Below are 12,366 nucleotides of genomic sequence, written 5' to 3'. Positions count from 1 at the left end.
GGTGCTATTATGGCTCCCATTTTGCAGATGAGAAAACTGAGTAAATTCCCAGAATATATTAGCTAGTAAACGGCGGTAGATCCACATTCCTGGCCCAGCAGAGCATTTGAGTTCTGGTCCCTGGCTCTTAATGACTACACTTGCTGAATATAGGGATTGGGGAAGGCAGAATAAAAGATAAATTCTGGGTTTGAAGGCTGGCTAAAAATCAGAGGAAAATCTAAGAATGATATATATTATTTTATTTAATTAATTTATTTATTTTGGAGACGGAGTCTCACTTTTTCACCACAGCTTAGCAATCTCAAACTCTGTGGCTCAAGCAATGATCCTCTTGCCTCACCCTCCCAAGCATCTGGGACGATAGGCGCCCACAAGAATGCCTGGGTAGTTTTTAGAGATGGGGTCTCAATCTTGCTCAGGCTGGATAAGAATGATATTAATGAAAAGCTTGTTCATTAAAAAAGAAACTTTTATAGAAAAGCATTTTATTTGCTTTAAAGAAAGAAAAAGTGCATGAAGCTATAGGCACCATTAGGCACGTCCAGCCCCTCCTGATCGGATGTGACGCGAGGGTTAGAGGGATGGCGCGTCGTACAGCTGGTTGGCGCCTTGTTGCTACCAACGCAGATTCAGATTATGCTTTTCCATCTACCCCTCTGATGAATTTGCCTCCAGACACATTTACGAGGTAGAAATTTCGCCTTTCCTTTTCTGAGCGCTTTCTTCTGTGGCAGGTGAAGAAAGTGATTGTGTATTTAGGGAGAGACAAGACGGTGCAGTTGCTGGAAGAGCTGGTGGGCGAGCTGCAGCTGACGGACCCGGTCAGCTCCGCCGTCACGCACATGGACAACCCCCCGTACTACCGCGTCACGTCCAGCTGTAAAGTCCCTTCTGTCACCTCAGGTGAGGAGTCGCTGTACAGTGGTCGCTCTGTCACTCTGAGATGATGGTTACGTTCAGGTGCCTCCTGTCGTAACCATTCTGTGTACCCTAACATCACGCGGTAAACCTCAAAGAGACACGTAAGATTTGTTTCTTTAAAAATGCCTTCCTGTTGAAAGAGGAACTGTGTAAAATTTTTTACTTCAGCCTTTCTTGCGTCTTTAAGTATCATTATCGAGAAAAAGGAAACCAGTATGAGTTATTCACGGTAGTTAATTTGAAGACTTTGTAAATCCTCCTATGAGTAGAGAAATTTGACAAGGTAAGGATTTCAAATACTATGGAAGAAAACAATATTTGCATAATTATTCAAAGCTTGAATATAAATTTATGTATCCCTATACAACAATTGCAGATTTAAATGACTAATTAGTGTGTTAATTTCAACAAGTAAGACTTTTCTAAATTTATTTACGTAATTTCGCATTATTATTCGTCTATGTATTATGCATCATATATAATCAAGTGAGTATGTATTCTTACATGTATACTATACATACAGTAATAATTATTATAATATTTTGGTTAAAGAAACTGTTCCTCACGGAATAACTTCCAGTGACATCAGTGCACTGTCTAAGGTGTTATAGATGAAACTCTGTCACTCAATTTATAGTAAATGTTTTCAGCATGTTAATAACATTATCTGTATAATTAGAAATATTTTAAATTATATTTTTATAATTTTTACTATCTATTTTGATCTCTTAGCTTTTGGGGAATTCTAGGGAATTTCTAATAACGCTCCAGAATTTTTCATATCTGCTAGAGCAGTTGTTCTCAACCTTCCTAATGCCTCAGCCCTTTAGTACAGTTCCTGTGAGTCACAACCCACAGGTTGAGAACCACTATGCTAGAATGTTTTAATTCCAAAGAAGTTTTGTATTATTATTTTTTTAGTCACCCCCATTCACGGTTAGACTATCTTTTTTGTATGTGATAAAGTCAGAAAATTTTCTTCTCACAGCAGAAGTCTCTGTATTCTCTATATTACTGATTTGTCTTTATTCTTTCCTTTCTTTTTTTTTTGGTCCAGGTGACCAGGTCTCGCTCTATCACCTAGGCCAAAGTGCGGGAGCACAATCATAGCTCCCTACAGCCCTGAACTCCTGGGCTTAGGCATCATTCCTCTGGCATGGCTGGGACTACAAACAGACACCACCATGCCCCAGCTAATGTTTATCTTTTTTATTTTATTTTATTTTATTTTATTTTATTTTATTTTATTTTGAGATGAGGTCTTGTTATGTTGCCCAGGCTACTCCCAAACTCCTGACCTCTACTGATCCTCCTGCCTTAACTTCCCAAATAGCTGTGTTTTGATTTATTTTGGAAAACTCTTTCCTCAAAAGCTTACTAATTCTACATCTATCTTTTCCTAAAGAGAGGAGTACTAAAACTTTCTGAGTTCTGTAAGTATATGTGGACCTTGTTGACTGTGTTCTTTGTTATAGGATAATTTCAGTGATGTCAGTCTCTAGGTCTTTTTGAGATGAAATCTCACTCTGTTGCCCAGACTAGAGTACCATGGCCTTACCCTAGCTCACAGCAAGCTCAAACTCCTGTGTTCAAGCAATCCTCCTGCTTCAGCCTCTAAGTACTGGGGACCACAGATGTCCACCACAACACCCTGCTAATTTTTCTACTTTTAGTGGTAGAGATAGGGGTCTTGCTCTTGCTCAGGCTGGTCTGAAACTCCTAAACTCGAGGCATCCTCCCACATCAGCCTCCCAGAGTGCTGGGATTATAGGTGATAGCCACTGTACCTTTCTCAGGCTATAGGTCTTTTTTCTCAGATTAATCAGATTCGCAGAGAAAACTCTGCTGGTCATCCACACACCTCGGATAAAGGGGGTTTGTGTGTATCTGTGGATTATATATAATTATATATATTCATACATTCAATCGTAAGCCTTCTGGAAGCCCAGTGGGCTAAGAAGGATGCAGAGGTTTCAGCATCAAAGTTCACTGTCTGGTGTATTTTCACTGACTCCCTCTTTCAGCTCTATGTGATACTCCCTACTTCAGAAATCTTCTGATTCCCTCTCATCAGAAAAGACTTCTGGGAGTGGGGAGAGAGAACCACCTACCTACAAGAGGCAGTGGAGTAGATTTTGGCTTTCACCCGGTTTTATTTTTATCACCACTTTCACCCCCTACTTGAAAGGCTTAGTTGTCAGTACCACTCATCCTGAGCCCTTTAGAGACTCAGTGATCCAGACAGGGAAGGTTTCTGGTTTCCCCCACTATCAGCTTTGGGTTTAACCTACCTAACACTTAATTATTTCTTGTCTGTTTTCAAACATCCGGAGATTTGTTACTATTGTCTTCGCTCCCTCTTGGTACATTCCTGTTTTTAGAGGCAACGTGTTGCTCTGTTGCTCAAGCTGGAATGCAATGATGTCATCACGGTTCACTGCAGCCTTGAACTTCTGGGTTCAGCCTGCCACCCCAGCCTCCCAAGATGCTGGGATTATAGGCGTGAGCCACCATGCCTGGCTTCCTTTTTTGTTTTAGTTTTGTATAGGCAAGATCTGGCTATGTTTCCCTGGCTAGTCCCCCTGTCCTGGGCACAAGCAATCCTCCCATCTCAGCCTCCCAAAGTGCTGGATTATAGGCGTGAGCCACCATGCCCAGCTTCCTTTTTTGTTAGTTTTTCCCCTTTGTTTGTTTCTCTCCTTGGCTCCCCTGAGGGTCTTAGCAGATTTCCTTGGGTGCATTCAGCCAGTCCTGACTCCCGTGCAGAGCAGCAGCTGGACAAATGGGCAGCAACTCTGTGACGGGGCAGGAGGAGGAACAGCCTCCTTTCTTAAAATTACTTTGCTCTCATTTGAGTGGCGCTTTGGCATCTGTAATTTGAAATCCTTTGTTCTTATAGTCATTGCCAGCTTTTAAATTGACAAGTGTGCTCTGTCTTTGCTGCAGGAACTACTTCCAGTAGCAATACAATGGTGGCGCCCCCAGATGGCAATCCCGATCACAAGCCAATGAAAGAGAACACCGAGGACAGGTGAGGACTCCTGGGTCCAGGTAGACAGATACTGACACTCATCAGAATACACAAGACTTTCTGCATGGGACCGTCTGGTTTATTGTGTTGAAATTCTGGCAAAGAAATATACAGAGGATACCAATTGTATATCCTCCAAATGTGTATATCCCCACTGTATACACATTTTAAGAAAGAATAAAACTCTATTGAGATCATAATGCTGAAGCCATATTTGACTTCTGCAGTTAACAGGAGATCCGAGATGCAGTATAGAATAACAGTGGGGACTTATTCATCTTTAAGAATCAAAGATTTGTTTTCTCTGCTAAGACCAGTGGGGAATGTGATGACTAGATCCCCTTGACTCCCCGCTAAGACCAGTGGGGAACAATCCCCCTACCCTTGAAAAGTAAGCCTCTTCTAAGCCTTTTAGTCCCAGCCCCCATAAGAGGGCTTTAATTTCCATATGGGAAATTTTCCACATTGATGATTTCAACATTAAAGATTCTTGAATGGTAAATTTTTTATATGTGCTAAGGGATGACTAGCTGAAGTTTGATAAGTATCACAAGTCACTTTTTGTGTTGCTTAGAGTTTAGACATTTCTAAGCAGGTGGTCACTCTGCCTGTTCTACATAGCAGAACGTTATTACCACACCTGTTTATCTTTAGATAGTAATAGTTCACTACAAGTTTAGGCTTTTGAATTATAAGATAGAAATGAACACATATCATAGCAAACTTCTGTCAATATTTTGTGCACAATGTTCTTTTTCAAACATAGAAAGTGACACATAAAGTGTGAATCTTGGCTCAGCGCCTACAGCTCAAGCGGCTAAGGCACCAGCCACGTACACCTAAGGTGGCAGGTTCGAATCCCCAGCCCGGACCCGCCAAACAACAATGACGGCTGCAACCAAAAAATAGCCGGGCGTTGTGGCGGGCGCCTGTGGTCCCAGCTACTTGGGAGGCGGAGGCAGGAGACTCGCTTGAGCCCAGGAGTTGGAGGTTGCTGTGAGCTGTAATGCCACGGCACTCTGCCCAGGCGGACAGCTTGAGGCTCTGTCTCAAAAAAAATAAAAAAATAAAAAATAAAATAAAGCGTGAATCCTATTTCCCCGTGACTAATGCCAGTGACTGTTCCCGCAGCTACCCGCACCTGGACATCTACGGTGGCCTGAACAGTCATTTGAACCGTCAGCATCACAGGCTAGAATCTCGGTACAGTAGCAGCTCTGGAGGATCTTATGAAGAAGAAAAAAGTAATAAGTTCCAAATGTTTTTTCTGTAACTAACTTACCATGTTAAGGTGTATAGTTAGTTATGTTAATATTAGTAAATTTTTCCAGTAAACTATTTTTAAAAAGAGTACTTAACTGCCACTAATGGTGTTCCAACCTATGTCTTGTTTTAAGAGGCAATAGAAGTGCTTTTTGTTTTTTTATTAAGAACCAGTTCCCTTTAGATCACAAAAAACATAAAAATTCGTTCTTTAGGTAGCATCATAGAACAAACACTGGAAACAGGCTGGTTTTTTTTTTTCTTTCTTAGCAGATTTGTTATTTCTGCGTGGATTTAAATTTTGCTAACCAGGTTTTCTCTTGCAATTGCAAAGTGAACAACCCACCGAGTCTCAGTGTAATGTTAAGATACAGTGAAGCCCAGGCTTTCAGACTGGGAGGGAAGTCAAAGGTGATCTGGTCCAATCTCCTCATTGTGTACATGATGGAACTGAGGTCCAGAGAGGTTAAGTGACTTACCCATGTCACACAGAATTCATGTTTCTTGATGTCATTTTTACTGCACCCTGCAGCCCCACCGCGGTAGGGCAGAGAGTTCCTTTCACGATGGATTTGTGTTGGTCCTTTCTCAGGAAATTTTGAACTGAAGAACTTACCAGAAGGCATTTTTATTACAAGGAAACTTGGCTTATAATGTGGTCTCCTGGCTTGGACATCAATTATGGAATCTTAATGACGGGTTTAATGTAGTTTTGCTTTGATATAAAGGATGGAACCTAAATTTCTTTCTCTGTGTCTCTCTCTCAGTCTCTCTCTCTCTCTCTCCCTTCTTCCCTCTCTCTCTCTCTCTCTGTTTTGCTTAATTTGATAATTTTTATACCCAAGTCTACCTAGCAAACGTATGTCAGAATAGTGGGACATAATTTTTTTATCCAATGCTATAGATAGTTGGTATCTTACTAGAGTTTGCTTATATTGGCAGAAATTAGATGGTGTAGAAAATGAGATCATTTTATCTTGATAGGTGATTCAATGCCACTTTATTCTAATTGGCGCCTGAAAGTGATGGAGCATAACCAAGGAGAGCCACTGCCCTTCCCACCAGCTGGAGGCTGCTGGTCGCCACTGGTGGATTACGTGCCTGAAACGTCATCACCTGGATTACCTCTTCACAGGTGGACTACAGCGTCATTCCTCTTTCCTACGAGCCAAGTGGCTCTGCACTTTCCCTCAGCTTTCTTTATGCTGTCTGACGACAAGGAATCAAAAGCAATAATCTTCTTTATTGACATACTGTAACATATTGGATTAAATGTGTTCGGATTTTAAGAAATCTAAAAAAAACCTCAGCATTCTAACTGTATAAAATTAGCATTATTAAATCTTAATCTGCTGCTGCTTTTCTGGGTGTCTGGCGTAGTGACTTGACCTTTCTGGGACCCAGTTGCTACATCTGAAAGATCCGGCTCTCTCGTAGTAGGCACGATTATTCTGAATCGTGTTAAACTGGATTCTACTTAGCGAAATCACGGTAGAACAATTACTGCGTTCCTTTAAGATCTTATTAGTGCACTGAGCATATAGCGAACACCTACTGTGTGGCAATCTGTGCCAGGTCTGTAGGGCTGAAAGGTGAAGAGAACAGGGCTCTTGACCTCAAGGAGCCCTTGGTCCCTGTGTTTTATTCTATCACTGTAACTTAATGGTTAATGGATTCTTCGGCTATATTTGTCTGTCCTCTTTTTTCCTTAATAAGCTGTGGTTTTGTGTGAAATGCAGTATTACAGTCTTCAAGGAATTTTGTATAAACTTCTTCTAGGTTTACTCAGATCTAGTAAAGCATTTATAATACTCTCGTCTGTTCCAGGTGTAACATAGCCGTGATCCTTTTGACTGATCTGATCATTGATCATAGTGTGAAGGTGGAGTGGGGAAGCTACCTCCACCTTCTTCTTCATGCAATTTTTATAGGTAATATTTGGTTTCAGTTCCTTCGTTTTACATGTTTATGATACTTTAGAGACAGTGTAGTTTTAAGAATGTTTTTGCACGTTTCTGTGCCTTGCCTTTGTGACCCTTGCACTGTGATTGCCCCTGGTGTAGAGGGGACCCTTCCTGGCCCGTCTGTGAACCACAAACACGTGGTTATCCTCATTCCCGTTGTTACCCTGTGGCTCCTCCCACCCCACCACACACACGTACTCTCTAATTCTGTGTCGCTAGCAAGAGTGAAATTTAATTTACCTCTGGGATTACAAACGTTCATAGAGTGGAAAATGAAGGTAGATTCTAAGTGTTTCCCAAAAGAATTAGACTGTTAGACAGTGATTATTACACCTGAAACTCCATTGCGCCCCTGAAACAGACACATCGGTTCTGTCCCAGCATACTTTTGATGCTTATGGGATCGACTTTCTGAAGCCAGTCAGGACAGCACCACCTTCTGAGTTTTCTGGATCTGCATTCCTATTAGATACTTAGCACTTTGTTCCTTCAGTTAATCAAACTCTTACTGACTTTCTGTTACGTGCTAAGCACAAAAAAAGGCCTGCCTTTAAAAAGAATTAATTTCCATCTGGTTGTGTATATTTCCAAGACTTCTTTTGATTCTCCCTAGTCCTCGAGTACTTCTCAAAGTGTAGAAGAACTCTGGGGACAATGAGAAATAATCGTACTACGCCATCTTCCATGACCTCTGGTATATAATTTCTGTCTTTAAAGCAGGAGTTTGGTAGCAGGATTTCGTCTTCGTTCTCCTTATTAATGATGATTCTCTACTCCGTTTCAGGGTTTGACCACTGCCACCCTGAGGTGTACGAACATTGCAGGCGTCTGCTTCTGCACTTACTAATAGTAATGGGACCCAACAGTAACATCCGCACTGTTGCCTCCGTCCTTCTCAGGAACAAGGAGTGTAATGAGCCCAGGGTGCTCACTGTCAAACAAACTGCACACTTAGATTATACTTTCACAGGTATTGGCTTTAAAAGTACGATTTGAGGCCGGGGGCGGTGGCTCGCACCTGTACATTCCTAGCACTCGGGGAGGATCAGGCAGGAGGATTGCTTGAGCTCAAGAGTTCAAGACTGGCCTGAGTAAGAGTAAGACCTCAGACCTCATCTCTGCCAAAAACAGAAAAATTAGCCAGGTGTCATGGCCAGTGCCTGTCAGTAGTCCCAGCTTCTCAGGGGCCTGAGGCAAAGAGCATCACTTAAGCCTGAGAGTTTGAGGTTGCTGTGAGCTGTGATGGCATCATGGGGTGCTCCCCAGGATGACAGAGTGAGGCTCTGTCTCAAAAAAAAGAAAAAGGACATTTGAAAGTAGAGTTGTACTCACTAATTTGGAATCTTGTATGAGAGAAAGTCAACTAAATAAAAGTTAAAATACTTTAAGTACCATTTACATTATCTGTTAATCAGTAAAAGAAGGAATTTAAGAGTATTCAAGCCTATATTGCCTTTAAGGATCTTTTTCACACGTTTTAAGTTCTGAATGTGTAAGTTGAGGATATAATGAAAGCGTGCTCAATTTATTGGGCACTAATTATAAGAATGATGTTGAACTTGTGTTAGATTTCACCTCTTTACGAGATCTGAAAACTGACAAAGCAAGGCATTTAAAATTTTTCTATTCACTTGGTAGTATTTACTGTATTAAAATGTTATACATTTTGGAGTAGTAAAGTCCCAATTAATGAAACTTTCATATACAATTTATTTTACTGCCAATATTATTTTTGGGGGCACTTTTTACTTTCTATTTTCTGCTTTCCAGTACTTTCAGGCTAATAACGGATGATCTGGATCTGGAAAATACTAATTTTTAGAAATTAAAATTACCTTTTTTTCCTAATCATATAGTATTGGATAACAGGGTCCATGAATTCTAAATTTACTTAAAGCCCTGTTGTTTATTTAAAACCCTATATAGGAAGAAAGCCATTATTTAAAAAACTTAATAGCCTTTGAAAACTACTTAACTTTTTAATGTTAAAATGTTTTTTTTTTTTTTTTTTTTTTTTGCCAGGGCTGGGTTTGAACTCACCACCTCTGGCATATGGGGCCGGTGCCTTACTCCTTTGAGCCACAGGCTCTGCCCCTTTAACTTTTTAATGTTAAAGCACCTTTATTCACAACTGTGAAGCTATTTGTTTGTTTTCAAGGTTTCTTTTGTCGTTTTGTAAATGTGGGCATTAGTAATAACATTTAACAGTGTTTGTCTAGTAATTAACGTAAGTATTATAAATAGTCTTTAAGGTAGTCTTTCTGCAGCCCTTATCCTCCCAGAAGCAAAAACTGTAGAATATTTTTGGTAACATTCAGTTAACATTATACAAACACTACTGACTTAAACGTCTACCTTCGGCTTTCTCCAGCAGATGGCGGCAGAGAACCATACAGGAAATCCACTTGGCCAAGTGTTACTAGAACAAGCGGCCAGAACCGTGTTTGCCCCGACATTGACTTACTGTGATTTGGTGTTTATGGGGATAGGCGGAAGCACTGCTTCCCATCAGCTAGCGCTGACATGTGTCGTGTAAACCATCATGTCTGTAAAGAACAATCGTTTAAGTCAAGTGCTTCATGAGGTTCAATTTGTTCAGGTACTCAGGGCAACCTTTCTCTTTCCTCAGCAGGCATTAACGATTTTATACCTGACTACCAGCCGTCCCCTATGACCGACTCAGGGCTTAGCTCAAGTTCTACCTCTTCTAGTATCAGCTTAGGAAATAACAGCGCTGCCATTTCACACCTGCACACCACTATCCTCAATGAGGTCGACATCTCAGTGGAACAGGATGGAAAAGTCAAAACCCTCATGGAATTCATTACCTCAAGGTAACATCTGCAGCCCTCCCATCCCCGCCGTGTGTGTGTTAAGTCATCCTTCCGGTCGTCAGCGGTTGTGAGTCGTATTTTTGTTTTCTGCAATGCCATTCATTAGAAACACATAGCTGAACACTGATGCTGCCAAAGACGGCCTTTTGTGTCCACACAATTATAGCTGGGAAGGGCCTCGATCGTGTCTGGTTACCAAATGCCCAGAGAGAATACGGAATTATCTGAATGTATGTTCTGCTTTCATTAGCTACATCCTCAATCAATCATCGAGTATTTATTTATGGTCTACTGTTGGCCAAGGCACAATAGAGAAGGAAGATGAATGGGGAGAAAGGGCATGGCGTTCCACAGTGAGAGCAAAGTCACTGGGCCACAAGAAAGCAAGCTGCATTTGTGAGAGGTGAATAGTCGCTCTTACTGTGATGCTGAGAAAAGAGAGTTGCTCAGTCTAGACAATCCTAGAAAGCTTAAGAAAGTTAAAACTGGACGCCACAGAGCACAGGCCATAAGCTTGCAGATTACATTGAAAATCAGCACGCTAGATGGGGAGGGCGGGAGGCAAGGTTACTCCCTTGTGGAGACAAATCAGCCTGACAGCAGCGCAGGGTGAGAGGAGCGGGGGAGATGGCCAGCTGTGTGAGCTAAGGCAGGTGCCTGTGGCAGTAAGGAGCTTGATCGAGATGGTGACCTGAGAATGCAAAGGCGTTTTAAAGCAAGAATCAAGGAGATATTATTCTATCCGTAACTTTCCCTATAGTTTTAGCTAGTAATTCGTTTTCATTGTGTGTGACCGGCAAATTATTTTCTTTGCATTGCAATCTAAATGTAGTCTTACGTCCACAAATTATGTTTTGATCCGTAACACAAAAGCCGTAAACAATACTCATCTCACTTGGCAACATTTGTCATCTTTTTTAACTAGATCTGAGAGAATTTGGTTGGTATTAAAATTAGATCTCTCTCTTCATGCTGTAGATCATTACAGATCCATGTATTTAAGTAATAGTAGCAGACTGTGACCTCATATCTGATTTATTCAACTTTCTAATTACAAAGATGCACATTAGCCAAGTATGAGTACAACTGTTGTTTGCTCTGTTTTGTTTTGGGGTGTTTTTTAGCCACAGAAATCCTGCCAACAACTGTTAATATGATAGTAAGTTAAAGACCAGGGGAGTTACTTCTGTCCTCTGTTTGCAGAAAAAGAGGACCCCTTTGGAACCATGAGGACGTTTCCCCTAAGAATCCTAGCATAAAGAGTGCGGAGCAGTTAACTACGTTTTTGAAACACGTGGTTTCTGTTTTTAAGCAGTCAAGCTCAGGTATTTCTTAATATTTTGAATAATATTAAATTTTAATGAGATATTTTGATGTGTCCATTCTGATGATACTTAGCTAAAAGGTGATGGCTGATGTGTCTAAAAAGTGTTAATTTTTCTTTTTTAACTGACTGATGATAATCAGTTTTGGTTAAAGAAAAATTAAGTTACTACTTAAAAGTAAGCATGCCATCTGTGAAATTCTGGGCTGCTCAGTTTTTTTGTGTGACAGCATTATAAAATTATAATTGCATATTATGAAAAAATTACATCAAAGGTACATACATAGATGGCAGAGTTAAAAATTCTTTTTTTTATCCTCTTATAGGCTTCTGTAATCTAAACTTTAACACATTCTGAAAAATCCTAGTAAAAATGTATGTGTCTAGAGTAGTGGTTCTCAGCTCGGTTTAATGTTGCCCCTCAAGGGACATTTGGCAAGGTCTGGAGAGATTGTTATCACAGTTGCAGGGTGGGGACAAGGAGTTCTACTGTAACCTAGTAAGTAGAAGACAGAGACGGGGCTCACGTACTGCTCAGGACAGCCTCTCCAAAAAAGAATTATGTGGCCCAAAATGTTTGTAGTGCCTGCCTGGCCTCAAGGATTGTTTCCCTAGAGATTGGAACAAAAAGTCATCTAAAATGCACGCTGTTTAATCCAAGAAAAAGCATTGACTGAGAAAATTCGAGTGCCTATCCAGTTTGCCAAGTGGTGTGCTAGCTCTCGGTTTTAAAATGGTCCGCTTCTGACTATACCCTCTGTCCAGTACTCTAACAGACAAGACCCACCCCGTTTTCTCGTTTTCACAGAAGCAATTCATTTGGAACAGCATCTTAGTGAAGTCGCTCTGCAGACAGCACTTTCTTGTTCTTCTCGACACTATGCTGGGAGATCCTTTCAGATTTTCAGGGCCCTAAAGCAGCCTCTGTCTGCAACCACGCTTTCTGACGTTCTCTCCAGACTGGTGGAAACTGTAGGGGATTCAGGAGAAGACGCACAGGTATTTCGTTCCATCATTTCAGCAGTT

General features: G+C 41.0%; 1 protein-coding gene across 9 annotated transcripts in view; it reads left to right on the top strand.

Annotated features, from left to right (window-relative positions):
- FRYL (FRY like transcription coactivator) overlaps window positions 1-12,366 on the top strand; it is a 260,014-nt gene that overhangs the window by 201,764 nt on the left and 45,884 nt on the right. For all 9 annotated transcript variants that reach the window (XR_002774533.1, XM_023515972.1, XM_023515970.1 and 6 more), the window contains 9 exons: window positions 738-906; window positions 3,871-3,955; window positions 5,087-5,199; window positions 6,203-6,353; window positions 7,046-7,149; window positions 7,967-8,152; window positions 9,812-10,016; window positions 11,220-11,341; window positions 12,149-12,339. Coding sequence is in view for 8 of the 9 variants with exons in the window: in XM_023515972.1 (XP_023371740.1) it covers window positions 738-906; window positions 3,871-3,955; window positions 5,087-5,199; window positions 6,203-6,353; window positions 7,046-7,149; window positions 7,967-8,152; window positions 9,812-10,016; window positions 11,220-11,341; window positions 12,149-12,339 (1,326 nt within the window). In the remaining variant the exon portion in view is untranslated. The remainder of the gene's footprint in view (window positions 1-737; window positions 907-3,870; window positions 3,956-5,086; window positions 5,200-6,202; window positions 6,354-7,045; window positions 7,150-7,966; window positions 8,153-9,811; window positions 10,017-11,219; window positions 11,342-12,148; window positions 12,340-12,366) is intronic.

The sequence above is a fragment of the Otolemur garnettii genome, unplaced genomic scaffold (genome assembly GCF_000181295.1).
Source record: "Otolemur garnettii isolate 467f Iridium unplaced genomic scaffold, OtoGar3 scaffold00083, whole genome shotgun sequence".
Classification (NCBI taxonomy): domain Eukaryota; kingdom Metazoa; phylum Chordata; class Mammalia; order Primates; family Galagidae; genus Otolemur; species Otolemur garnettii.
This window is presented reverse-complemented; position numbering and strand designations above follow the sequence as displayed.